Source organism: Stegostoma tigrinum, chromosome 10 (genome assembly GCF_030684315.1).
Source record: "Stegostoma tigrinum isolate sSteTig4 chromosome 10, sSteTig4.hap1, whole genome shotgun sequence".
Classification (NCBI taxonomy): domain Eukaryota; kingdom Metazoa; phylum Chordata; class Chondrichthyes; order Orectolobiformes; family Stegostomatidae; genus Stegostoma; species Stegostoma tigrinum.
In genome coordinates this window covers 82,869,598-82,897,290 of record NC_081363.1, presented here as the reverse complement: position 1 = coordinate 82,897,290, position 27,693 = coordinate 82,869,598, and the positions used below count along the sequence as shown (strand labels likewise).

Genomic DNA, 27,693 nt, shown 5'->3' with positions numbered 1-27,693 from the left:
ATAACCATAGAATCCACTTCTTTAAAATGTTGCAAGATGCAGCCTGGACAAGTCTGCTTATTATATTCCCGTTAACCCAATGTGTCACCACTCTCGTGACTTTCCCATTTGGAGAACACTGCATACTAATAACCACCCATCAATAATTGGCCAGAATGGAAGAAGAGGGAATACCACGAGTGTTCATTATATTTGGCTTTTTTATTTTAAATTGCAATTCATGTTATGTATCTGTTCGAAACATGCTGACTACTCACCCTCACACAAAGTGACAATGACCAGCTAGGTGATTAAGAATTTTTAAAAATTCTATCTGGGATTGAGGAGAGACTGGTTCAGGGCGCTGTGGATGATAGCACGTAGTATGTGAAGTTCGGTATCCGCACGATGTTGCGCAACTGGTTAAAGCACAGGATCCGCTCTCCCACGCCCCCCAACCTTGATGACTCTCGGTCACTTCCAAACACTCAGATGTAAATCTAGAGGACTGTGCTATTTATAGTGCAGCTGGCAAAACTATTAGTTTAACTTGCTGCCAACCCTAGTTTGCTTGCAATCATTAACCCATTTGAAATAAACAGATTAATGACCGAATTAAAATAGCCGTGGTTGGAATTTAGTTCGAAAGTATTTGACCCCCACTGGACAACTTCCCCCCCCCCCCCGCACTAAAAATAACTAAGAACGACTTAAAAGCCGTTAATGACAGCTCAGTCGCAAAACCAGCCGGCTCCTGCGGGCGAGGCGAGAGGACCCCGGCGTGTTGGGGGTGGTGGTTGGTGGTGTAAAACGCAGATTTGTTCACTGCATCTTTTCAAACCTTCAGGCAACGAGAATCTCTTGGTGGGACAAAAGTCAGCTTCACAGTGAGGCTGTAAGGACACCACAAGCCGGTTTAAATTCCCGTGTAGAAGGATGAGGTAAATGAGGAGGCACAACGCGGAGTGGAGTCGAATACACTCTCCCTTCGCTGCACCGACTTTTTAAAAATTTTCTCTCTAGCGATCGAGCGTTTCTAGCCTGTGTAGCATTCCCTTCTCGGCCATTGTATTTGCCACGCTTGAAACTCTCAGAATAAATGAATGGGGGAAAGCAAGGCGGAGATGCCGCTGGCGAGCCCTGTCTAACGGACTCTACTCCATTTCCTGAAAATTTCGGGTCCAGTGAATCAGGTATGGCCACAGTTACTTCCACCCTTCCCCGCACCACCCACACCCCCCATCCCCCCACTTCCCCCAGAGTACTGCTAATTGGTCCACGTTTGGCATTCCTCCGTCTCGCCTCCAAGTGATGTTACAGTGTATTGGGACACAAGGCGAATCTGGCTGCGGCCAGGCATTGAACATTCATCCAACCCGTTTTCTTAACATTTTTGTTTGTCAGAAATGCTCTAACTCTTTTTACCCTGCCGACACTGAGGCCGGTTTGTTTTGGAGCTTAACAGCATATGCCTAATTTTGTAAGTTTAATTGCATGCTGTGTGGCCCTCCTGGGGGTAAAATAATGTACCCCCTCCCCTCCCAAATGTTTGGGGAAAACAAAAGCCTTATTCTTCCAGCCTCTCATTCATGTGGTAAGGAAGGTGCTCCGGACGGCGGCGAATCTTCAGTAAGGTGAGTGACAATTAGAGCCAAGCTGTGCAGAAACTGGAGGTGAGTCACTTTGCCTTTCAGTGAGTACAAGAAAATGACGTGTGAATGTGGAAGCAAAGTAACTTCGTAAATTTAACCTCTCTGGAGCCTGTCATTTATTTAGCAGGCGAAAAAAATGCATTCTCTATTAAAGCTAGCTGTCGTACGACATAACAGGGAGAATGCCGAGGAACCAAAAAAAGTTTTTAAATGTATGATTTGAGCATCCCACTTTTTTTCCATTCCCTCCTCAGCCTAGGAATCTGTCCCCTGGTGAACAAGGAGTGGGTATAACTTGCTGTTCGACAAGGATTGCCACGTCTTTATTAATTCCAATAAATTCGATCTAAGGGAGTTGTCGCGGCCAACAGTTGGAAGCTTATCATTGCACCCCATTCAACCCAGCAAACAACAAAAAAGTTTTAGAACCGGAGCCTTCCATTCCTGGTTCAATGAAAAAGGTTGAATATGGTTTCACGCAGCCATGAACAACAACCTGCAGTAGCCACTGGCAACTTGCGAGTGTATTTTAAAGATCTAACTACTTTATATCTGCGTTAAAATGGCAGAATGATGTGATGTATCGCAGACTTGGCTTTGTAGCCGGGGCTGTTATACACAGCAGCCAGGAGTGAAGTGTTTGTAAACATATACCGTGAAAAGCAACGTCAGTCTTACTGTGCAAGTAGTGGATCAGTTTAGCAACTTGTGTCTCACCGTGCCAGGGACCAGGTTCGATTCCACCCTCTGGCGTCTGTGTGGAGATTGATCATTCTCACCGTGTCTGCGTGGGTTTCCTCCAGGCGCTCCAGTTTCCTTCCACTGTCTAAAATTGTGCAGGTTAAAGGGATTAGCCATGCTAAATGGCTGTGTCTAGGGATGTGTTGTTTAGGTGGATTAGTCGTGGGAAATGCAGGGTTACAGGCATACGGTAGTGGAGTGCCTCTGAGTGGGATGCTTGTCGAGGGTCGCTGTGGGCTAAATGTCTTGCTTCCACACTGTAGGGATCCTGTAAGTGTTGTAAAAACTACCTACTAGTGAAATGTGCCCTAGTCAGTCAGCAGGAGCTCCTAACCAGTGATCTATGATGCCTGAAGCATGTACAGGTTAATAATTGTACCTTTACGATGGTACAATTCACTGGACCCGAAACTGTGCTTTCTCTCCAATGATGCTGCCGGACCTGCTGAGTATTTTTCCCCCAGCAATCTCTGGAAATAACATCGCATTCTTACCTGATGAATCAATCGGTATCAATCACTCTTTCACCAAAGTCACTCGGTGTAATTGCTCCTTCACAGTGAGTATATATACATTCAAAACGGATATTGTCCGTTTGTAGTTGGTGGGCGAAATGATATCAGAAACTTGGCTCTTCACTTGAATCGGAGTACATCCTAACCGCTAGGTCCATAGAGTCCTCACTCAATCTTTCCTCTTCTTGAGGACTTGCTAGCACCCGGAATCAGACTACTGCAATTACATGGTCCTGACTAATGGTTAATGCTCAAACCGCACAAATAACCGAGAATAAGCCACTGCTCACTCTGAAATGATTGGACAAAGCAAATACAACGGGATCATTAGCCACCAATGCCCATGGGTTGCACATAATGGGACTAATATGAAGGCAACTTCAGATTTTATAAATAAATCACCGGAAAACGTACCACACCATTCTACCAGCGCCATTTTAGCTGTGCTTTGGAATCAGTCACAGATTAAGGCCTGACTAGCAAATATCTCGGTACCTCGAAAATGTTGAGCTGCACTATTATCGACCGGAGCTGGCGGAGTCCCTCAGTGTTGTTGATTACCCGTTAATCGCCGAGATCGAGCCCATCCTTTCAGCTCCTTGTACAACTTCATTCCCTTGCCCTTCGGGCAGCCTTCACACTCACCCTCCCTGTTTCGCGTGTCCTAAACTCCAGACTCCATTCCAACTCTAACAATGTTTTGTGTGGCCTTGAACTGCGCCTGAGACGCAGCCAACCCGTCGTCATTGACTGACTCTCTCAGCTAATATTGTCCAAATCTTTTGCTCCCCTCATCGCTACAAAATACCTCCCTGATAGTCATAGCCCAACCTCCCTTCTGTTTCCAAAAGCCTTCAATGAGATTTGGTTCCTCAAATTCGTATCCTTGTTTCCTCCGATTCCGCCAATCAGACTCCCAGGGCAATGCTTAAAATGCCATTGTTAAAAGCTGTGACAATGACCAGGATAAACAGCCCCATCTCTTCCTCAATCTGTCCACAACATTCAATTGAGCAGACCACCCAAGCCAACTCCCTGTTAAACTCTCTAGCTGGATGGGACTGCATTTGTTTTATTCATATCTGTCCTGCAATGACCCTATAAATGACCAACAATAAACCTTACAGCTGTCCATACTCCAGATTCTAGCATTCTGTACACCCCTGGTTTTAATGTGCCTACGCTTGTCTGCTCTGCTTACAGATACCTTAGCTCAGACTCTGAATTCCCTCTCCAAATCATTCCTCCTCTTGAACACAAATTTCTCCTGGCACGTCTCGGTGCCAGAAAGCCTTGTGCTAAATTACTATTGTTAAGGGCTTTAGGACGTGCTCTCACGTTAAAGACCTTGTGAAAATTAAGCCCCAGTTTCTATTCCAGCGCTGGGCGAAATGGAAACCATTTCAGTCTATGAATACGTCTGACACCTGCTTCGCCTGGTCACAGCATTTTATTGAGTCGGTTATCTTTAGCTCATTATTTAGGACTTTATGACTTGTGAGCGTGCTTGGTAGAATCGCATTTTTGAACTGTAGTAGCCCTACATAGAGGTTAACGAACTAGAATCATACGGCATGGGAGCAGACCCTTCTGTCCAAGTAGTCCACTCCGACCAGCCCAGGCGACCCATTGGCTACCACCACCAGGGAGTACAGCCTTCCAGTTGAAATCCAATGATTGTTCAATGTAACTGCAAACCTAAACAGACCACAAAACGCTCTGCTTCACCACCATGATGTTCACTGCAAAACTACAATGCACAAACCCCTCTCTCATTCACCCCTTTCTGTTATGTATCTCCCTTCTCGTGATGGATATGGTTCGGCCAATTAACCTCAAGCGTAGAATGAGGAGGTCGCCCCCTCACCAAGAGACACGGCTTCGGGGCTTAGCACAGAGACATGACGACAGAAAGCTCCCAACGCAATGCGGTGAACTGTCTGAGGTGCTGTCATTCCACTCAAACTTGAAACCATCAAGAAACAAGAGGTGAAATGCAGGTGTTTAGGGATTTTCCTGTGCTTTCATTGTGGGCTGCCCTATATTGTATCAGGTCGTGGATGGTAGAATCCCTACAGTGTGGAAACAGGCCCTTCAGCCAAACAAGTTCACACGAACCCTGGGAGCATTCCACCCAGACTTATAACCTAACAAATCTGCACAGCCCTAAACTCTACGGGTAATTTAGCATGGCCAATCCACCGAACCTGCACAGCTTTGGACTGTGGGAGGAAACCGGAGCACCCAGAGGAAACTCATGCTGACGTGAGGAGAATGTGCAAACTCCACACAGACAGTCGTCTGGGTCCCTGGCACTCTGAGGCATCAGTGCTAACCCCACTGAGCCACAGTGGTGCACCAGTATCTTCAGCTTACTTGTAATGCACTTTGGGTTGTCTATTGGTTGTGGAAGTCACTGGGAAAATGTGAGTTCTCATTCATTTATTCAAAGCATACTTTTGGCTCCATTTCCATGGCCTCTGAAGGGTGCTAGTTAACCTAACCAATACTGCCTTCCTTTTCATTTCATTTCTGTGAGAAAAGTTTTTGCACTTTCTACTTATGTGGCCTGCTGTGTTGCCTATGAAGGATGGAATTAATCCCCAGAGAGGACATTACAAATCACTTGAGAGGGAGAAATGAACAAACTGAAATTTTTCTTGGGGAGAGATACTTTGTCCCTGTCTGCTTGTCATGATGATCTCAAACTGTGAGAATTGAATGGATATTCTTTAGATAGTGTTTGCTGCAACAACAGGGAATATGCATGAAGGGCTATTCTTTCCCTCTTTCAGCAGCAAAACTTTGGAATGCCATGGTGGCCCAATTTCAGACTCTTTGTAGCCTGTTTATTCATTATCTCTAACCTCATTCCATTGAATCCACACCAGCTTGATGATATTAACCCAGTGTGTGGGTACTGTTGCAGGAGCAGACCTCATCACCCATCCTGTTGTATAAAGCTGTCTGCCCTTTTGCTCTCTTTGACTCGGTTTGTGCTACCATCCTCTTTCACGTCAGGGATTTTCAGGACACACTTCTGGAGTGAGGAAATCTACTTGCCAATGGATTAAGAAAACGCTCTTACCTTAAGCAGGATGCTGCTTATTTTGTGTTAGCAACTGAGTATAAGGCACTGACAATCTCTGTAATGGTGTCTTTAAAGAGGATCTGGACAGTAGTCTTACTCCTTTTTTAAATCTCAGACTGCTCCCTACTAGTTCCATATGACAGCATCAAGACATTCCTTCAATATTTACAATTTAAGAATCTTACCACTCTTAGAGAACAAGCACAAAAGTGATTCGGTCTGTAAAAAAAAAATCATCTGTCAACGATAAGCACTAAGATTGAAGCTTCAGAACTACAGAGGAAGAATGGGCAAAAAAGTAGCAGGTGAAATGCAATGTGCTAAAATGTGAGGTTTCCCAGGAAGAGCAGAGGAGCTGAACATTACTTAAATGGAGAAAGACTGCAGAAAGGCACAGACAGATGGATTTGGGAGTCATTGTGCACGAATCACATAAAGCTCATCCAAGTTCAGTGCATAATAGGGAAGGCAAATGGAATGCTGGTCGTCGTTTCAACAGGTATGGAATCTTAAAGTAGGGAGGCTTGCTAAAATTACACAAGGCACGTTAGTTCATAGCTGGAATATAGTGAACAGTTTTGGATCCTTACCTAAGGAAAGGTAAACTGGTATTAGAGGTAGTCCAGAGAGGGTTCACTCGGTTGATAGTAGATGTGGAGGAACTATCTTTTTGTTGATACGAGGTTGATAATGAAAGAGTTTGAGTACTTTGGGCCTATACTCATTCTGAATTTAGAAGAATGACAGGCAACCTTCCTGAAACAAACAAGACTCTTAGGGATCTTGACAGGATCGATATGAAGATGCTGTTTCCCCTTGTGGAAGGGTCTGAGAGCAGAGAATCTCAGAATAAGAGGTTGCCTACTTAAGATAGAGATGAAAAGAATTTCGTTTCTCTGAAGGTGGTGAATCTGCAGAACTCCTTACTATAGAGAGTCTGTGACATTAAGTATATCTAAGGCAGAGATTTTTTTTAATCAGTAAGGGAATTAAAGGTTGTGATGGAAAGGCAGGAACGTCGAGTTGAGAGTTATCAGATCAGTCATATCCTCAATGAATGATAGAACAAACTTGCTGGGCCGAATATATTATGATGTTAAGACTCTCTGATCTCAACATTTAGTAAGTGAGTAGAAAACTGCAGAGAAATCGGATCTAGTTAGCGAGCCTGGACCAATCGTCAGAACCAGTATAAACAGACGGTGGTGGGAAGCTCAGCACGCTTTGCAGCATGTGCGGAAAGAGAAACAGTGTTAACATTTTGAGTCCAACCAGACTCTCCTTCAAAACTCAGGGTCATCTTTTGGTACTTGTTAATTCTTCCCTTGTAATTACTGATCAGAGAAGATATTCTGGTCAAAATTGTGTATGAAGTTTGGTAAGCCATTGAATAGCTAACTTTGTACAAGTACAAAAATAAACTTTGTATAAGTGACACTGGATGGTTGGGGACCACACTCGACCGATTAGGCTCCTGTCTCCAGGCAGTAACAAGAGGACAGCAAGACATTGTAGAATCTTAAGAATAAAATCAAGCTGACATTACCCGACACGCAGGAGACGTGGGTGATTGTGCATAACGGATGCAAATTTAACGCTGATCGAAGAAGCAACACTATACTCGCTTTTAGAAAAAAAACTGAAGCAGCCAAGTTACACCCGGATTTCAAGTGAAACCAGAAAGAATGACAATTTGGAGAAAGCATAAAGAACGAAAAGTAGGCCATGTCGGAGCTGGCCTCGTTTAAACTGGGGACCTGAATTCATTCCCTCCACATCCGGAAACTACTGAAATGGAGCATCCTGAAAGGGAAAGTGAACCAGGAACGAGCACATGCTTTGGGGAGTGGGCCTACCTGAATTAACGCTGATATTTCACAGCGGTGGCCTGGATCCAGACACGGCACACCATAAAGTGACAGAAAGTTCAGTATTTGACAGCTGCTAGTGTCACATGTTGATGGAGTCTGGACAATTCTGAATCTGGGTGGAGGGACACACATCGGTGCCCATATGGTCTTCTTAAACAGAGCTCCGCAGACTCGGGTAGACAGATACCAGTGACGTCTGGTGTATATCACAGTGCTCTGCTCTCCAGGCCCCATGGAGCAGAGAAACAGTAATTTCTGCTTCCTTGACTGAATCAGAATAGTTGTGGGCGTGGGACTGTCCTGTGCGCTGTCCCTTGATAAACAAGAATAATAAAACACGAGAGATAATGGGAACTGCAGATGCTGGAGATCCAAGATAACAAAGTTTGGAGCTGGATGAACACAGCAGGCCAAGCAGCATCTTGGGAGCACAAAAGCTGATGTTTTGGGCCTAAAACAAACAAGGGCAGGATTAATGCAGTTAATGGCAGGTTTCTGGGTAGGTTCCCGAAAGATGTGCTGTACGGCGAATTGGCCAGTGGCAAGAGAGCACGAGGACAACCTCATCTTCGTTTCAAGGACGTCTGCAAAAGGGGCATGAAGTCAATGGACCTGGACGTCGAGAGATGGGAAGACGTTGCAAAAGATCGTTCATGCTGGAGACGGGAACGACGCAGAGGGCTGGAGCGAGGAGAGAAGAAACTGAGGCTTGCCACTGAGGAAAAGCGTGCTTGACAGAAAGAAAGCAACACGGCAACAGTGGAGGAGAGTGTCCACAAATGCAGTCGCTGTAACCAAGACTGTCACTCCCGTGTGGGCCTGTACAGCCACAGCAGACGCTGCGGTACCACCAGCTTAGCCTGTTGTGTTCATCCAGCTCCATACTTTGTTAGCAATAATAAAACACAATATGTTAATGAAAAAATTTCACGACAGCCGGCCATTCCACGCATCTGTAGAATTGAATTGAAATGCTGAATAGTAATCTAAATTCAATCAATGCAAATTGCTTGAAGATTAGCTGGTAACTGTGCAACAGTGCTCTATCAGGTAACACAGCGGGGGAAAGAAACCAACTTTACATTTCAACAAGCTGCTCTGTCCAAGATCATCGTTCTACCTCGCCAGACAGCAGCGCAACCTGAGTCTGTTATAGGTTCATGGAGGCATAGAATTTTACCTTTCAGAAGGAAGGAGGTTGAGAGGTGACCTTACGAAAGTTTGTAAGATCATGAGGGGTATAGATAAGGTTAATGGTTAGTGTCTTTTTCCTAAGTTGGGGTATTTCAAGATTAGGGAATACATTTTTAAGGTGAGAGGAGAGAGATTTTAAAAAGACATGAATGGTTTTTTTACACAGAGGTCGGTTCATGTGTGGAATGATCTTTCTGAGGAAGTGGTGGATGTGGGTACAATTACAGAGTTTAAAAGACATTTTGATAACTAAATGAATGGGAAAGGTCTGTGGGGGGCGGTGGGGGAATAAAGGTCAAGAGCAGGCTGGGACTAGTTTAGTTTGGCCCCGAACATGGACTTATAACTCTGACACTATGACGGCACTGGATTCAGAAAGAGCTACCCAGCTAGTCCCACTCTCCAGCCCAGAGGGTATCACAGCTACAGAAGCTTCCTTTGTCGAGGAAGATCTGCCTACTGAGTCAGTATGGGTGGAAATTAGGAACAGCAAGGGAGTAGTCACCTCGTTAGGGGTTTACTACAGGCCCCCCAATAGCAGCAGGGAGATTGAAGAAAGCATAGGTCAACAGATTTTGGAAAAGTGTGCACGCAGTAGGGTTGTTGTAATGGGTGACTTTAACTTTCCTAATATTGATTGGAACCTCCTTCGAGCAGAAGATTTGAATGGAGCTGTTTTTGTAAGGTGTGTTCAGGAGGGTTTCCTAACGCAGTACGTTGACAGGCCGACGAGGGGAGAGGCCATTCTAGACTTGGTGCTCGGAAACGAGCCGGGGCAGGTATCAGATCTTGTGGTGGGAGAGCATTTTGGTGATAGTGACCATAACTGCCTCACATTCTACATAGCTATGGAGAAGGAGAGGATTAGGCAGAATGGGAGGATATTTAATTGGGGAAGAGGAAACTATGATGCGATTAGACATGAGTTAGGAAGCATGGACTGGGAGCAGTTGTTCCATGGTAAGGGAACTATAGACATGTGGAGACGGTTTAAGGAACAGTTGTTGGGAGTGATGAGTAAATATGTCCCTCTGAGACAGGCAAGAAGGGGTAAGATTAAGGAACCTTGGATGACGAGAGCGGTGGAGCTTCTAGTGAAAAGGAAGAAGGTAGCTTACATAAGGTGGAGGAAGCTAGGGTCAAGTTCAGCTAGAGAGGATTACATGCAGGCAAGGAAGGAGTTCAAAAATGGTCTGAGGAGAGCCAGGAGGGGGCACGAGAAAGGCTTGGCAGAAGGAATCCGGGAAAACACAAAGGCATTTTCCACTTACGTGAGGAATAAGAGAATGGTCAAAGAAAGAGTAGGGCCGATCAGGGATAGCATAGGGAACTTGTGTGTGGAGCCTGAGGAGGTAGGGGAAGCCCTAAATGAGTTTTTTGCTTCTGTCTTTACGAAAGAAACCAACTTTGTAGTGAATGAAACCTTTGAAGAGCAGGTGTGCATGCTGGAATGGATAGAGATAGACGAAGCTGATGTGCTGAAAATTTTGTCAAACATTAAGATTGACAAGTCGCCAGGCCCGGATCAGATTTGTCCTCGGCTGCTTTGGGAAGCGAGAAATGCAATTGCTTCGCCACTTGCGAAGATCTTTGCATCCTCGCTCTCCACTGGAGTCGTACCTGAGGACTGGAGAGAGGCAAATGTAATTCCTCTCTTCAAGAAAGGAAATAGGGAAATCCCCGGCAATTATAGACCGGTAAGTCTCACGTCTGTCGTCTGCAAGGTGTTAGAAAGGATTCTGAGGGATAAGATTTATGACCATCTGGAAGAGCATGGCTTGATCAAATACAGTCAACACGGCTTTGTGAGGGGTAGGTCATGCCTTACAAACCTTATCGAGTTTTTTGAGGATGTGACTAGAAAGGTTGATGAGGGTCGAGCTGTGGATGTGGTGTATATGGACTTCAGTAAGGCATTTGATAAGGTTCCCCATGGTAGGCTCATTCAGAAGGTCAGGAGGAATGGGATACAGGGGAACTTAGCTGCTTGGATACAGAATTGGCTGGCCAACAGAAGACAGCGAGTGGTAGTAGAAGGAAAATATTCTGCCTGGAAGTCAGTGGTGAGTGGAGTTCCACAGGGCTCTGTCCTTGGGCCTCTACTGTTTGTAATTTTTATTAATGACTTGGACGAGGGAATTGAAGGATGGGTCAGCAAGTTTGCAGACGACACAAAGGTCGGAGGTGTCGTTGACAGTGTAGAGGGCTGTTGTAGGCTGCAGCGGGACATTGACAGGACGCAGAGATGGGCCGAGAGGTGGCAGATGGAGTTCAACCTGGATAAATGCGAGGTGATGCATTTTGGAAGGTCGAATTTGAAAGCTGAGTACAGGATTAAGGATAGGATTCTTGGCAGCGTGGAGGAACAGAGGGATCTTGGTGTGCAGATACATAGATCCCTTAAAATGGCCACCCAAGTGGACAGGGTTGTTAAGAAAGCATATGGTGTTTTGGCTTTCATTAACAGGGGGATTGAGTTTAAGAGTCGTGAGATCTTGTTGCAGCTCTATAAAACTTTGGTTAGACCGCACTTGGAATACTGCGTCCAGTTCTGGGCGCCCTATTATAAGAAAGATGTGGATGCTTTGGAGAGGGTTCAGAGGAGGTTTACCAGGATGCTGCCTGGACTGGAGGGCTTATCTTATGAAGAGAGGTTGACTGAGCTCGGTCTCTTTTCTTTGGAGAAAAGGAGGAGGAGAGGGGACCTAATTGAGGTATACAAGATAATGAGAGGCATAGATAGAGTTGATAACCAGAGACTATTTCCCAGGGCAGAAATGGCTAGCACGAGGGGTCATAGTTTTAAGCTGGTTGGTGGAAAGTATAGAGGGGATGTCAGAGGCAGGTTCTTTACGCAGAGAGTTGTGAGAGCATGGAATGCGTTGCCAGCAGCAGTTGTGGAAGCAAGGTCATTGGGGTCATTTAAGAGACTGCTGGACATGTATATGGTCACAGAAATTTGAGGGTGCATACATGAGGATCAATGGTCGGCACAACATTGTGGGCTGAAGGGCCTGTTCTGTGCTGTAGTGTTCTATGTTCTATGTTCTATGTTCTCCATAGCCTTTTAAAATGATTTGCCGTTACCTGATCAGTAGTATTCATCCCTCCCCATTTCTTGGGACTAACTTGGATGCTTTCAATGAAAAAAAAACATATTTTCCACCCACTTTAAGAATTAACAGCACAACTTAAATCTGGTGAGATTTTGACTAATGGAAACGAGGGAAGAGCGGGAGCTGATCATAGTAGAAGTGCTTGGCATTACTCACCACCCACCACCCATCATATACATCGTAACAGCATTTCTCTGTATTGAGGGACTACTGTGTTAAGAAAAGGATGAAAATATGGCCTTCACTGATATGAAGACATCAACCAGAGTGCAATAGAAGTTATGATGGAGCAAACATAATGTCGCATGTCAATATCTGATTTTTTTTTTAGTGGACTGATACTTCGATTTAGTTCTTTCAAGGCTGAGTAATGTGGCTGGGAATTCGTTAGATATTGGCACAAGGGATTTTCTGTATTCTGGAATAACTGAGGACTAGCCTTGGTGGTTCATTGAGGGCCACTCTCGGGGTCAGCCTCAGTGCTATAGTGTGTGGAGATGACATGAGCCACACAGCGTGGCAGTCCCAACAGCTCCTCAATTGCACAGGAAACACAAGTAGTCTGCCACAACTGATTCTTTCTACTTAATACGGACAAAGAGTTATAGAAATGCTGACAGCACAGAAGGAATCCATTTGGCCTACTGTAATTTCTGCCACCCCAGTTATGGGTGTACCTACACCAGATGAACTGCAATGGTTCAAGAACACAGCTCACTATCACCTTCTTCAGGATAATTACAGACAGCCAATTGTTGTTGGCTCAGTCAGGGATGCCCACATTCTAAGTATGAATTTTGATAAGTGGCAGCTATCATATGCACTAATTTATTGCTTCATCTTACTTTTTTTTAGATTTTGTTTTTCATCCAGGGAGTATGGCCATTTTTGGTGTTATCTATGCACATTGTAAGAATATACATCAGGTGTGCACAAATAATCTCCTCTTTAATTGCAGATCATTGCTCTACTAAAACTTTGCCTGCCATTTTTCCTTTCAACTTGCACCGTGACCAATGGTTGTTTAATGACCTTGCCCTTGAAGGGTCACTGGATCTGAAACATTAACTCTGTTTTTTCCTTCACAGATGCTGCCAGACCTGCTGAGCTTTTCTAGCAAATTTGTTTTTTTGCCCTTCCTCACATTGCTCTGAAGTTGTTTGTTGGACTCTGGGCAGGATAGTGACATAATGTAGCCCTGAATTCACATCTGCAGCAACAGAAATGCCTATTTCTTTTCTTGGTTGAAGTATTTTATATTACTCTATTTTGCTACTCTTCCTCCAGCTCTCTATGTTGGTAATCCGGCCATTATGGTGACCCTAGGTGTGTTTCACGTAGGAAGAATATTTCTCACCAGGATTTAGATCAGAATACATGCCTGGTCCTCCCTTATTCAATAGTCCTCCATTCCCTCTCTGCCAACATATCCTTTTGTTGCAGCATGGTTGTATCTATAAGTATGTTGTCCATGAATCTTACAAACTTGTGGGTGCACCACAGGGGGAACAGCTGCTTATGAAGCTTCAAACCTCAGAGCTCAAGTTGCCCCAACTAACGGCACTTTCTGTATGTGCAGTTGTCAGGACTTGAGCAGTGTCTTTGAGTAATCTTATTGAGCAAGATGGGAAACTCACAGGACAGAAGTCATTAGTTAGTAAAGTATTAAATGGCTTAACAAAAATGAACTTGAGGCTTAAATAAGTAGTGACGATTAACATATCTTCATTAATTTCTAAGGGCATTATCCCTAAATGTAAAATCATTGCTTGAGATCAACTTCAATAGCTCAAATGAGTTGACCCATTGGACTTCTTTGGTGAGTGTAAGAATATAAAGTAACAGTCATACAGCATGGAAACAGACCGTTCAGTATACTGACTATAATCCCGAACTAAACTAGTCCCACCTGCTTGTGCTTGGCCCATACCCCTCCAAACATTTTTTGTTCATGTACTTGTCTAAATGTTTTTTTTAAACATTGTAACTCTACCTGAATCCATCACTTCCTCTGGAAGTTCATTTCATGCACAAATCACTGTGTTTTAAAAAAAAAATTGGTCCTCATGTGTTTTCTAAATCGTTCTCCTCTTACCTTAAAAAATGCCCCCAGCTTTGGAAACCCCAACCCTAGTGTAAAAACACCTGCCATTCACTTTATCTACACACCCTATGATTTCATAAGCCTCTGCAAGGCCACTTCTCAACATTCTATGCTCCAGTGAAAGAAGTTCCAGCCTATCCAGTCTCTCCTTGTAACTGAAACCCTCCATTCATGGTAACATCCTGGTAAAACTCTTCTGCACCCTCTCCAGCCTAATAACATATCCTGCCATGCAAAGTAGTCACTTAAGCATTACGTAGTCAGGTCCATTCTTTCTTAATTCACTCATGGGACAACTTTAATTTCCTTTCCCTAGCTGCCCTTGAGAAGGTGGCGGGGGCTGCCTATTTGAACCACTGCAGTTCATGTTGTATAGATAGACGCATATTTATATTAGCATAGTGGATATCTCAGCAAGTAACCTGCTTTTGTTTATTTTCTGGATAACGCCAACAACAATTTAAAATTGAGTCAGACAGTACAAATAAAACTTATCAGATCTAAGAAGAACATTGAAAAGTGACAAGAGGAAAAGCAGAGATCCAAAAGGAAGAGCCAGAAACTGCTAAAGCAAAAAGAAACAAAAATGCAAAACAGGACTTGAAGGATCCAAAAGGATACTCAGAAGCAGAGAAAGGAATTTTGGAGTGTAGTATCTTTGACATAATAAAATATTCCTTATGCTCACATGGTTGTTATAAAACAATTCTCAAACCAATGATGTATATTCTCAAATCACATAACAGACATTAAGGGAGATGCATGAATACTTTTTCAAAGAAAAGTGTCATAAAAGAATAGAAAGAGGCCCAGGCTGTTGAAAATATGGTCACCAATAGTGGATGGATTAAAATTGAATTTGCGAAAGAGGACAGAGTGGGTGGAGTGCAGGCACCTCTAAAAAATGAAGGGTCTTGGAAGATTACAGAGATGGGCAGGGGTGATTCAGTGGAAAAGTTTGAAAGTAAGGAGAAACATTTACACTTCTTTAACCAGTTTCCATTGAAGACCACAGGCATGAATGATGAAATGGTCTTTATGCCAAATAGGAGCAGAATCATGAATGATATCAATTTATGGTTCATAGAACCTTGAATCCTGGAAGATAAGGTGTGAGAATACTCAAGATTTTGATAACAAATACATAGAGGAGGGTTTCAGCAACTGATGAGTCAAGGGCTCAGGAAATTGGACAATGCTACACTGGCAGATGTAGTGATAGCATTGGTATATGCTTGGAAGCCACCTCAGAACCAAATATGACATCAATACAGTGATCAATAAGTTCCAGAATTGGCTATTTGACAGTGTGAGGTATAGAACTGATTGCTAGGGGATGGAGTTTGTGGGCTGTTGGTGATTTTGATGATGTACCCGGTACAAATGTTTAGTTGGAGAATTTTTTTCCTCATTAAAACTGGATGCCAGACAAGGAGTCTATCTAATTTGTGACAATGGAGGATTTCCCCACCCACAGAGAATGATTCAAAAGTTTAAACTTTCAGAGATTTTATGGACACAGATATTCCAGATGAGTTTAATTCAGGAGACTTGCAAATATTGAGTTTAATTCCAAGTGAGTGTTTATGCAGTCACCACCAGACCAACTTTTATTCAATTCAAGTTTAACCCTCTGTCATGGTGGGGTTCAAACACATGTCCTCAGAATTTTAAAAGTGTGGATTGCCAAAATCACCTTTGTACCACTACCATCCATTTGGTGGTCTATTGTCCATTTGATTCTCTCAATTCCCCTTATCAACTCTGAGCCCAAAGTTTAATTCAATGAAGTAACGGTTACAAGTAAATTAAAACCTCTCCAACTCCTTTTTCAGCATTTGATTCATTAGCCCGTCACCCCCAAACCCCCAACCAAATATTCAATGTTTCACTGATTCTTCCATTGACTTTCTGTTCTGGATTTGCTGGCACTGTTTCCTTATTAATTGATTCAAATGTGATTCTAATTGATTCAAAAAATTAGATTCAAATTGATTCTAATTGATTTGGATTCTTTGTTTTGGATCCTCCACTTGTCCTCTTAGTGCCTCTAAGTTCCTTTTCAAATCACTGGTCGCTGATTTGCTGTTTCTGCTCCCGGTGTTCCTGCCACCAATTTTTTGATTTGTTTCCTCTTTCAACACTTCTGTTGGTCTCTGTTTTGCCTTTCTTTCTCCTTTTACTGCTTCTAACTCCTTTTTCTGCCTCTGAACTGAATCCTAGGACCTGGTTAAGCCACTTCTAATTATTTTCTTCCACCTTTGATATTCCATGTGAACTTTCCAAGTCACCTATTGTTCCTTCTAACTTTGTTGCTCTACCTCTGAATATTCCATCTGCTCTAGTTTTCAGTGTATTTCTTATTGTTCCTTTTTCTGTTTCTGATTCTTCTTTTTCAGTCTGTTTCTCCTCTTGTTCCTGTCAGTTCTGCTTTTGAATACACTATATTTCCTTTATATTCACTGATTCTTCTTTTGAGCCTTTGCATTATCCTTTCACTGCTCTAATTCCTCAGACTGACTCTTTGATTTCCCTAAAAGAGTTTTTCATTTGTTTTACACCTCTGACCGTCCTTGTGTGATTGCTTGATTGCCGTTGGAGCTTCATGGTGATCTTTGGACCTCTTTCATATTCCTTTCAGTACCTCCATTGGCTTCTTTCTCTGATCTCTCTCATGAGACATAGGCCTTAGGAGCAGTCTGACTCTGAGCCTGCTCCACAAATTGAAGCATATCACTTCATCAGTCAGTTCTAGGCAATAAAGATATCTGATCACTTCTTATTGTAATTGCTGAATGAATGCGGACAAAGAGCGACAGTTCAAAAAGCAGATCAGATTATTTGACCTAGATAGTAATCTTAGCACTCACATTACCATTGTTCTCAACATATACTTGATAATCTGAATAATTTTTCAGATAAAGTAACACCAGCTAGAACTACAAGTAAAATTTTAGTCATTTGGTAGGGCCGGGCTTAAGTCTTACTGAAAAAAGACACAGTTTATCAAAGATTTTTATCTTGTACTCAAGGACAATTTGTAATAAATACCAAAGGAAAACAATATATTGAATATATATTTCAGCTTCCCGGAAAGCTGCCACCTTGGTGGATAGAGTTGTTAAGAAGGCGTATGATGTGTTAGCTTTCGGTAATAGAGGGATTGAGTTCAAGAGCTGTGAAGTTATGCTCCAGCTATACAGAAGCCTGGTTCAGCCACATCTGGAGTATTGTGTCCAGTTCCGGTCGCCTCAGTACAGGAAACATGCGGAAGTGTTGGAAGAGGTGCAGAGGAGATTTACCAGGATGTTGCCTGGAATGTAGGGAAGGTCTTATGAGGAAAGGTTGAGAGCACTAGGGCTTTTCTGTTTAGAACGATGAAGGATGAGAGGTGACTTGTTAGAGGTGTACCAAATGATCAGAGGTATAGATAGAGTGGACAGCCAGAGACATTTTACTATGGTGGAGGTAGCTATTGTGAGGGGGCATAGTTTTAAAGTGAGTAGAGATAGATATAGGGGAGATGTCAGAGATATGTCCTTTACTTAGAGAGTGGAAGGGGCGTGGAAAGCATCACCAGAGAGGGTAGTGGAGTTGGCCTCACTAGGGGCATTTAAGTGTCTATTAGATAGGCATATGGATGATAGTATAAGGTAGGGGTGGAGGTAAGATATAATTTGGGTTTAGAGTAAAAGTTTGGCACAACATCGTGGGCCGAAGGGCCTGTACTGTTCTATGTTCTATGTACTATATTCTCTCTGTGAATGAAATGTGAGTACTAATTGGTTGACAAGTTGACTCTGGTGGCAAATTATATTGCCTTGATCCAATAAAAAGAATGTAACTGATGTAAAATTTAGACTGAATGCTTAAAAAAAGATTGAAATGTAATTATCAGGCATCATTAACAGTACATTTTTATCTCTTATGGTCTTATAGTCTTATTCTCCATTGCATCACTTCTACTAATTATAGACCATTTGAAAATCAATCAGCAATGAGTTCAAGATGAAAAGCTTCAGCAAAATATATCTTCTTCAGACAATAAATAAGTCTTTTTAGCTGCCTATTATATAATTAAACACATTTACTGAGCCATGAATTACATGTAGTTTCAAAATATGATTGCCCTTTGTTACAAAATGCATAATTTCTAACAAGCTTTTAATTTCTACTGGGGAAAATTGTGCACACTTCAAGTTTGACAATCACCTTTATTAAACTCAAAGGCTGCTAGCAAATTCTGGAGTTCTTTTCCAAGCATTTAAACTTCCAAACATTCAAACATTCCATGTTAATTAACCTCAATGTGCATGACATAATGGGTCTTGACTTTGGTGTTATACTGACATTTTTTTTTAAACAAAGGAGTAAACTAGACATTGCACAAAGTTTAAGACAGTAGGGGAGTACAATCAAATGCAAAAAAAGGTAGTGGTGTTTCAGCAGTGAACTGCACATTTGCAAATGACATTTAAATTAGATAAACGTAATGCTGGGACTGTTAGTGTGGTCAAAATAGAGAACATGTATCACTTTCAAGAAAAATTACTGAAAGAGGGTAAAGATATTTTGCTGTTATTTTACATAGATCACAATAGATTCATGATTGAAGTAGGAAAATTATAATTAAATATTGTGTTCTGTTAACTGAATTTTACAGTATAAACCAAAAGTGCCTTTTCTCATTAATTTCGTCGGTTTTGGTGAGATAATGGTTTTGGAGAAGGCCAGAGGACAGCTCCAAGATTTATTACTAATGTGAAGAAACCCAGTTCATCATTTTGGTCCATTGACCTTAATTTATTTAAAATGTAATGATTTGTCCTGGTGAAGGTCTGGAAAATCACTAACTGGTTACCATACCTATTAATAGATTATTTCAGTTTATTAGCCAGTAGAAGTGAATTTGAGCTATGTAAGATTAGGGCTAGACAGAGTATTAGGTGATTTATTTTTTCCAGTCCCAGTGAATGGTAATCCTCTGGAATGGATGGAAGATGTTTGTAGTGAGTGCCAATTGCCTGCATCATTTTAGGACAGAGCTGGACTCATTCTTGACTGGAGTAAGGATGCCTTCAGATTGAAAGTGACTGAAGTTGTCTTTCTGGATAATACATATTCTAAGTGATCTCTTGGATTGATTGATTTTATCAGTGGATAGTGACAGAGGGATGTAAGAGAGGAATTTTTCAAAGTATTTATTTGTTATTCAGTCTAATATTTTTCTTTTTTAGCTTCTCCACTCTTCTGTGGAGAGAGGTTATGGTAGTGATTAGGAGTGAAGAGGTGATGTTGGAAACATTGAGGACTGTGGTTAGGTCAGATTGCCACTGCTGCTTCCTTGACATCATTAAAGTGGGGCCGACTTGATTTTAAAAAGTTGGTTTCACCTCGCCTATTGATTTTCTCAATTTCATGACTTTTCCAGTTTACAGTTTCGTCTTTTTCAATCAGACAGGCTCACTCAAGTCAAGCTCCAACTGAGCCAAGCCAGAGTCAGGCTTCAGGCCAGAATCTCCCCAGTGTTGAGAATGCAGCCACCAGCAACCAGGAAAGTTTCAAGGAAAGGTTCAAGAGGATGGTGAGCTTCCAGTGCCGGGAAAATACTGGCCGCACTTCCAAAACCATTGAATGGCTCTTTCCACAGCCTTTCATCTCTGAGAAGCAGTTCCAATTCTGCGGACACATTCTAAACATCGCTCGACACTTTGGTGGCAATTTGGGATTCTCCGCCACTGTGTGGGAAGCTGTAAGTCACTTGGCCTTGGATGCCAACCCCATTGTTTAGGCTGGCAGAAATGATCCTTCTATGACTGTCATGTACATATTATATTCAAATGCCTGTAGTAGATTGCAATGTATTTCAACTAGCTCACCCCTCTCCACACTGACCACATTGAAAATAAATAGGAACAGGAGAAGACTATTCAGCCATTCAATTATGTTCCTCTGTTCTATTAGATTGTGGCTGATCCAATTCCTTAATTTTATTTACACCACCTTTCTCTATATCTCTTGATATACTGCCTTAATAAGATTCAACAAGCTCAGAATTGAGAAGTTTAATGGACCCTATACCTATTTGCAAAAAATATTTTGTGATTTCCTCCAGAAATGGCCAAGCCAATGTTAAGATTAACTCCCCTGCTCTGTTAATATTCTGAATTAGTCACTGATTTAACAATGGGAGACTTGACTGTTTTTCTTTTCATCAACCAAGTGGTGCTTAGAAGAAATATAAAATCCCTGGTGCAGCCAGGTCTGTAATAATGCAGTTGGGTACAGACCAAAGATTTGAACCCAAAGCTCTTGCGACACTAAATGGATCTCCACTTGAAGCATCATCTCTCAACCTGGAGGAACTGTTTTGAAACAAGCAGTCTGGAAGAGATGTGACAGTGAGTTAAACATGAGTCATAGCTTACTCTGCCTAAACACCAGGACAACCAAACTCTTCATCAATTTGATCCATTACCAATGCTATTTGTGTATTACTGAATTTAGAATAAAGGCACAGTCAAATCAAGTTCTCCTCAGAGGGCAGTCCTGCCATTTCATTACTTTTCTATTCTAAACAATCTGTATTGTTATACATAGCCAATGTATAGAATCACATGCACCTATTCTTTGAGCTCGAAAGTCTTACATTAGCTTCAAGAAACTGGCCCAGGCTGAACCAGATGATACACCGTGTTGACAAGCTGGGCTTTGCTTACCTCCATCAGAAAGATGACTTCATCACACCAGGTAGAACATCACTCATTTTCCTTCCTATCTTCATGCACACCTTTGTCACTGTCAAGTCGGTTTGCTTCTGACCTTTCCTCCCAATAAAGAGCAGCTCAGCCACAACTGCGCTGTTTATTCCGTAACTTGGTCATTCATCCTTCCGATTCACGCTCATTAACTTTCGTTAGACGGTCAGCAGCTCTTGCCCCCTCCAACACCCACTCCACCCAACACCATCACTATAGACTTCCAGTTCTTAAATCTTACAGCCTTCTATATGCACTCTAAAAAGAAAATTAGCTCAGCAATTTCCCTAACCTCTGAACACAGGCCTCCTCTTCACTGTGGTCGCTCCCGTCCTTTAGCACAGCAATGTTAATGGTGCTTTTAATCGACTTGATCATATGTTGCTCCGAATCCACTGGGAAATGCATATGTTTGATATTTATTATTTCAAAAATATACTTTATGCGTAAAACTCTGTTTGTATATATACATAGTCACAAATGTAATTCAGTTCTGTGCAGTTGCCTGTCGAGTAAGTAAAAACATTGGACTTTGACCCTATCCAAAAAAACCAAAGACCTCGCTTAAGTATGGAATACTAATATTTACAGTGGTCTTTCCCCACTGCACCTTGGCAGCAGCTGCCCCAAGTTTTAGTGTGTCCCTCAGCATGTAGCCCTCGGCCTTGGAATGTGCCAGTCTGCAATACGCGGTCGGGGTCAACTCCTTGTTCTGGAAGATCAACAAGTTTCGGGCAGACCAAAGAGCGTCTTTCACCAAATTGATGGTCCTCCAGGCGCAACTGATGTTTGCCTCGGTGTGCATCACGGGGAATAGACCGTAGAGCACAGAGTGCGGCGTCACAGAGCTGCTTGAAATGCATGTGTTTGATAGGTAAGCAAACCTCCCATTCCCAGCTCCCTGAATCATTACAGGGAATTGTTTGTACCCATATCTCCAAGACTCCCCTCCCCAACACCCACTAATAGCTACAATAAGAGTTTTTTAAATCATTTTTTCAATTAATTTATTCTGATGTGACAGTCTGATTTTTCTTTCCAGGCCCTGGTTCTTTGTCAGTACTTTGAACAAGAGAAGATAAGTTTTACTGGGAGGAAGGTGATTGAACTAGGGTCTGGAACTGGAATTGTGGGTATTCTAGCTGTTCTGTTGGGTGAGTTAAAGTGCGATTGCAGACTTAGATTATAATGCGAAAGATAATGTGCAATGGTGAAGAAGATGTCAATTGCATATAACACACACGTGCACACGTACATGCACACGCATGCAGATGACACACACACACGTATACACATATATACATGCACAGACAAACATACATACACATGCACACATATATTCATACACACGCAGACATCATGGCTGATTCTCTATTTCAATGCACCATACTCCCATGTGCTCCCTTAGCATTTGCTGCCTGTAAAATAAAAAAAAGTACCTGTTTATTTCTTGAATATATTCAGTGATTTTCTGGTAGACATTTCTACTGGTTTCATGATCCTTTGAGAGGGAATAAAAATCCTCATTCTCAGTCCTAAATGGTCTGCTCTGCATCTTGAGACTGTATCCACTGGCTCTAGATCACCCCACCAGAGAAAACACCCTTCCAGTATCTAATCTGTTCACCCCTGTTACAATTTTATATATTTCAATCAGATCCTTCCAAACTCCAGTAAATGCAGACACCATCAAACGAAACTCTCCTCAGAGGACAACCTTGTTATTAATATGATGTTACCTTTCAATCCCAAATATTCTGCAATTCCATCTCAAACAGTCTGCAATTTTATGCACAGGCCAAGAAACAAATCACATGCTTTGTGCCCTAAAATGACATATCAGCATCCAGGACCATGGACATGCCATACAGGCACATTAAGTGTTGGAAGCATGCTGCCCAAATTTTGGATTGGGTTCTTCAACACGCATTCAGGGTCCCCAGCAGAACTATGCAAAGCCCGAAATAAACTGTTAGTAGGGTAGAGCTCTTCTGTGATACAAAATACTGAATACTAGAGAACACATTTGAGTGCTGAGTACCTCAAGGATAAGTATTGGAATAGATTTCTTCCTAGTTAATTTTACCCTGTGTTTTTGAAGAGAGTAATTAGATACAGCAGAACTAAAACATCCTGTAGATTTAAAGGGCTTTTGCCACATTATCACTTGTAGACAATGTATACAACAGTAATGCACAAGGGCAAATGACAGTGCAGCAGTAATTGAGCTCTGCCATCAGACAATAATTTCTTTAAGATTTGTTTTGAAAGTTTTTAATTTCAGAAAGCTAGAAATGCCACACAATAGCGCTACCCTGATCTTTTGATAATGACGCTTTCTTTTGGATATTGATATTCTCTGTTTGTAAACTTTGTCGTGTACTATACTGATCCATCAACATATCGATTTGTTAGAAAGGGTCGCTCATCAGTGTTTTGCTTCACATGATCATGCTATTTGCCACTTAAGGCTGCTAAGTTGAAAATTTTAATTAGTTGATTTTGAGACTGGCAAGCTGGATGTGTCCGGTTAGAAGATTTTGCTGGTGAGGCACTATTCTCTGCTGTCTTAGAAACAGTTTTCCATCTGTTAGGGATGAGCTGATAGGGTTACCACATCATCCAAGGACAATAAATTGCAAAGACGACAACAACCAGAAGCCAGAGAAGGACTCTCAGTCCAATCAGCTGGCTCCAACCAGAGGGTCTGACTGATTATTGTCTCATCGCTTCTGCAATTTCATAGAGATACTCATTATTCACATAGCAGGTTTCATATGTCACTTAAATTCCTGCTGGTGTTTTAGCTTTTTGACCATTTATTCACTGTTAAAACCTCCAGAGTAACTAACACCTCAAACCACATTTTTTTTCCGATCAAATTACTTCTAACTAGGTCATATTACAAACAGGGTTTAAAGCGTAAGCATGATTATATCACAATTAGTAGTGACACTAATGTGCAATATTTTAAAATCATTAAAATGACGAGAGGATTGCAAAGCTGCACACAGTGCAATAAAGAAAGGAAACGGTCTGTCAGCAATTAGCATTTATGGTTTGCATTAATTGACAAAAGAACTGCAATGTAGGAAGCATACATATGCACAGATGGACAGACAGGTACACACACATGCACGCGCGCGCACACACACACACCTCCTTTATGTTGGGAAAGATATTGATTTGAGCAGCCTCCTCATAGAGAGTGAAAAATACTACTTTGAATATTTTAAATGTTTTTGGCTCTGCCATGAACCCAGCTTTGCAGGAATGTTCTCTCAGAAGATATTAATAACACCTGCAGTAATGTTACACTACAACCTATTTAAAAATATAGTGTGACAAGGACAGCTGGGGACAGACTATCAGCACTTAAGCAAATTGTTTTCTATGTCCTTTTAATGTAACACTGAGATCACGGTATTTGATCACAAGAGTCAGAATATACCAGCATTAGTTCCTAAGTATGCAAAATTTGAATTGTTGTCTCCATCTGCTGTGAATAACTACAAAATGCTGAATACCAGAGAACACATGTGAGTGCTGAGTACGTCAAGAATAAGTATTGGAATAGATTTCTTCCTGGTTAATTTTACCCTGTGTTTTTGAAGAGAGTAATTAGATACAGCAGAACCAAAACATCCTGTAGATTTAAAGGGCTTTTGCCACATTATCACTTGTAGACAATGTATACAACAGTAATGCACAAGGGCAGATGACAGTGCAGCAGTAAATGAGGTCTGCCATCAGATAATAATTTCTTTAAGATTTGTTTTGAAAGTTTTTAATTTCAGAAAGCTAGAAATGCCATACAATAGTGCTACCTTGATCTTTTGATTAAAAAAAAAACAATTTCTGGACTGGGAGAAGTTATAAAATATTTGCATATTTTACAGAAGGAGGCAATTTGCCTCATTAGGTCTGTGCTGGATTTTTGTTTGCTATCCATTCACCCCAATTTTTTTCTGTTCTTTTCCATTGCTGTACATTTTGTTGCTCTTTTCAACACATACCAATACAATATAAAGTGTTACGTTAGTTCAAATTTGTCCTTGTGTAAATTTATGTTTACTGATTGTTCACCACTAGAAGTATTATCCACAGCTAGGTTTTCCAGGCTGATTGGCTTTTTGCCACCTTGATGTGGGTTGTGTTTGGCTAAATCAGTTCAAATGCAAAGCTGCATTCTGAAGATAAGAGGGTCTGATTACAGTACACTTTAGCCACCCTGACATCACAGTCTCAGCATGGCACAGACTCTGCACTTCAAAACCCTATGTATAACCAACGCTGTGTGCCAGTCTCCATTACGTCAGCTTAGAACGCAAACATTTTCTCTGTGATCAGTCAAGTTTGGAAATTGATTTATCACATAAATGGGAATGATAATATTCCATCTGATAATGTTTCATTCTTCGCGTCAGGTGGAGATGTTACCATGACAGACAAAGAGAATGTGTTGAGCCAGATAGAACATAATGTCTCTGTCAACATACCCGCAGACTGTAGGCATCGTTCAAAGGTCTGCGCACTTTCCTGGGGTAAGGACCATATCAACTTTCCAACTGACTACGATTTCATCCTGGGTGCGGATATTGTGTACACCTCCCTCGTCTACCCATTGCTGTTAAAGACTCTGCTGCATCTCAGCTATGGACCGACCATCATTTACCTCTCTACCAAATTACGCAGAGGGAACCACTCCACTTCTTTCCATGAGGAGGTTTTGCCTAAGCATTTTAACTGTGAACTTGTCCACAGAGTGGAGGATAAAAATATCAGTGTGTACAAGATTAGCAAGTTGAATCCAGTGAAGAAAGATGACCCTTTGATGTAGAATCAGAGAACTGTACAGCACAGAAATTATAGGAACTGCAGATGCTGGAGAATCAAAGATAACAAGGTATAGAGCTGGATGAACACAGCAGGCTCCTAAGATGCTGCTTGGCCTACTGTGTTCATCCAGCTCTACGCCTTGTTATCTTGTACAGCACAGAAGATGGCCATCCTTTCGGTGCTGGCTCTTTGGTGGTGTCTCTCCCACTTATCTGCTCTATAGGAAGGTGGCTCTTACTTAAGAATGCGGGTGGAGAAAAGCCACTCAACCCTTCGATACTGCTCTACCATTTCATAAGATCATGGCTAATCATCCACTTCAACATAGCTTTCCTCTGCTATCTCTGTAATACATAGAAATCCATTGAGCTTAGTCTTCAAGATATTTAATGACTGAACTCCACAACCTTTTGCAACAGAGAATTCCAAAAAAAACCCTCTGAGAAGAAGTGCATCCTCACCACAGTCTTAAATGATCTGCCCATTTTTCTGAGACTGTCCCCGATTCTAGAACTTCCAACTCAGGCAAAAGTATTTCCATTACCTAAGCTGTTGATCCCTGTAAGAATTTTGCTTGTGTGAATGAAATTACCTCTCATTCTTCTTAACTCAAACGAAAATAGACTCAGTTTATTTTATGTTTCCACCATAGGACGCGGTCTCTCTCTCTCTCTCTCTCTCTCTGTCTGTCTGTCTGTCTGTCTTTTTCCACTCTTTCTCTTTCTACTCTCTCTCTCTCTCTCTCTCATGTACACGCCACACACATGCACACACACTGACAGCCTCTCCTGTTGTCTTTCTCCCTTGGCCTGGAAATGCCCTGCACCCCATTCAAGGTTTCTGCCCCACCAATATTACTCCCCAAATCTGTGTCTGTCAAATCTGCGCCCCTCAAATATTACCCTACTTCACTCCAGGAGCTAGAGTTAACTTTATGCAAATAAAAACAGTTTTTTCTTGACCACATATTGTGAAATATATATATGAAAAGTATTGAACATCCCAATATTTTGACATCTTTCGCACATTTTCTCTCTTTGTGTAAGAAATCAGGAATCTAAATATGACTGCAAAATGAGGGTAGTGTTCTCAATTTAGCTATCTTTCTGTAATTAAATTCATCCCAAGTAAGGCCATGACAGCTCTGACTCATTGGTAATTCCAATGTCTTTGTCAGTATGTTGTATATTTAAGCCATACTTGAACACAAAATCTTCACTAGCATGCTTACAAATACTGAGGGGGTAAAGGTAAAAGCTCTACAGTCTTACCATCTCATTTGAGAAAGAGAGAGAGACAACTGGTGGAAGTTTAACCTGAGAGTCTTCACAGCTTAGGAAAGGAGGGAAGTTGAGGAGAGCGCTTCATGGTAACCTCACCAGTATAGGAATTGAACCCATGCTGTTGGTATCTTTTTGTATCAGACACCAACTGTCCAACCCATTGAGTTAAGCAAGCCCTTTGTACTGCCGAAGGCACTGTCCTTTGGACAAGACATGAAACCAATTCTTCCCTTTATTCTCAGGAGTAAAAGATTCAAAGGAAATGTTTTGAGGAAGAGCTCAAGTATGATCCCCCGCATCCTGGCAATCACTTAAAGAACATTGGTCTGACTCTTATCTCATTGTGGTTTGTGAGAGATTTCTAGACCATGATCTAGGAGGAAAATTGGACTAATTGATTTGGCCCATCAAGCCTGCCCATCCATTCAATGGCTGATCTGGTAATCCCAAACTCCACTTTCCTGCCCTTTTCCCATAATCTTTCACACTGATTAAAAATCTGTCTATTTTGGCCTTGGTTATGCCTTTCAACATAACCTCAACGACCCTT

The 27,693-nt window shown here is 41.9% G+C and overlaps 2 protein-coding genes across 7 annotated transcripts in view; both read left to right on the top strand.

Annotated features, from left to right (window-relative positions):
• Window positions 1-804: 804 nt before the first annotated feature.
• LOC125455414 (EEF1A lysine methyltransferase 3-like) lies at window positions 805-25,960 on the top strand. 6 transcript variants are annotated; one of them, XM_048537330.2, is made up of 4 exons: window positions 805-920; window positions 19,721-20,015; window positions 22,064-22,175; window positions 25,449-25,959. In XM_048537330.2, exons 1-4 carry the CDS (start codon window positions 916-918, stop codon window positions 25,859-25,861), a joined length of 825 nt encoding a protein of 274 aa, XP_048393287.1. In that variant the 5' UTR covers window positions 805-915; the 3' UTR covers window positions 25,862-25,959. The 6 variants fall into 6 exon arrangements, with proteins under 6 accessions (XP_048393287.1, XP_048393288.1, XP_048393284.1 ...); XM_048537331.1 differs by lacking the exon at window positions 805-920 and adding an exon at window positions 937-1,172; XM_048537327.1 differs by lacking the exon at window positions 805-920 and adding an exon at window positions 1,301-1,613 and having other exon boundaries at window positions 25,449-25,960.
• The window catches only part of LOC125455413 (intelectin-1-like), a 46,259-nt gene continuing 19,392 nt past the window's right edge, over window positions 827-27,693 (top strand). The window contains exon 1 of the mRNA XM_048537325.2: window positions 827-920. The gene's annotated coding sequence lies outside the window, so the exon portion shown is untranslated. The remainder of the gene's footprint in view (window positions 921-27,693) is intronic.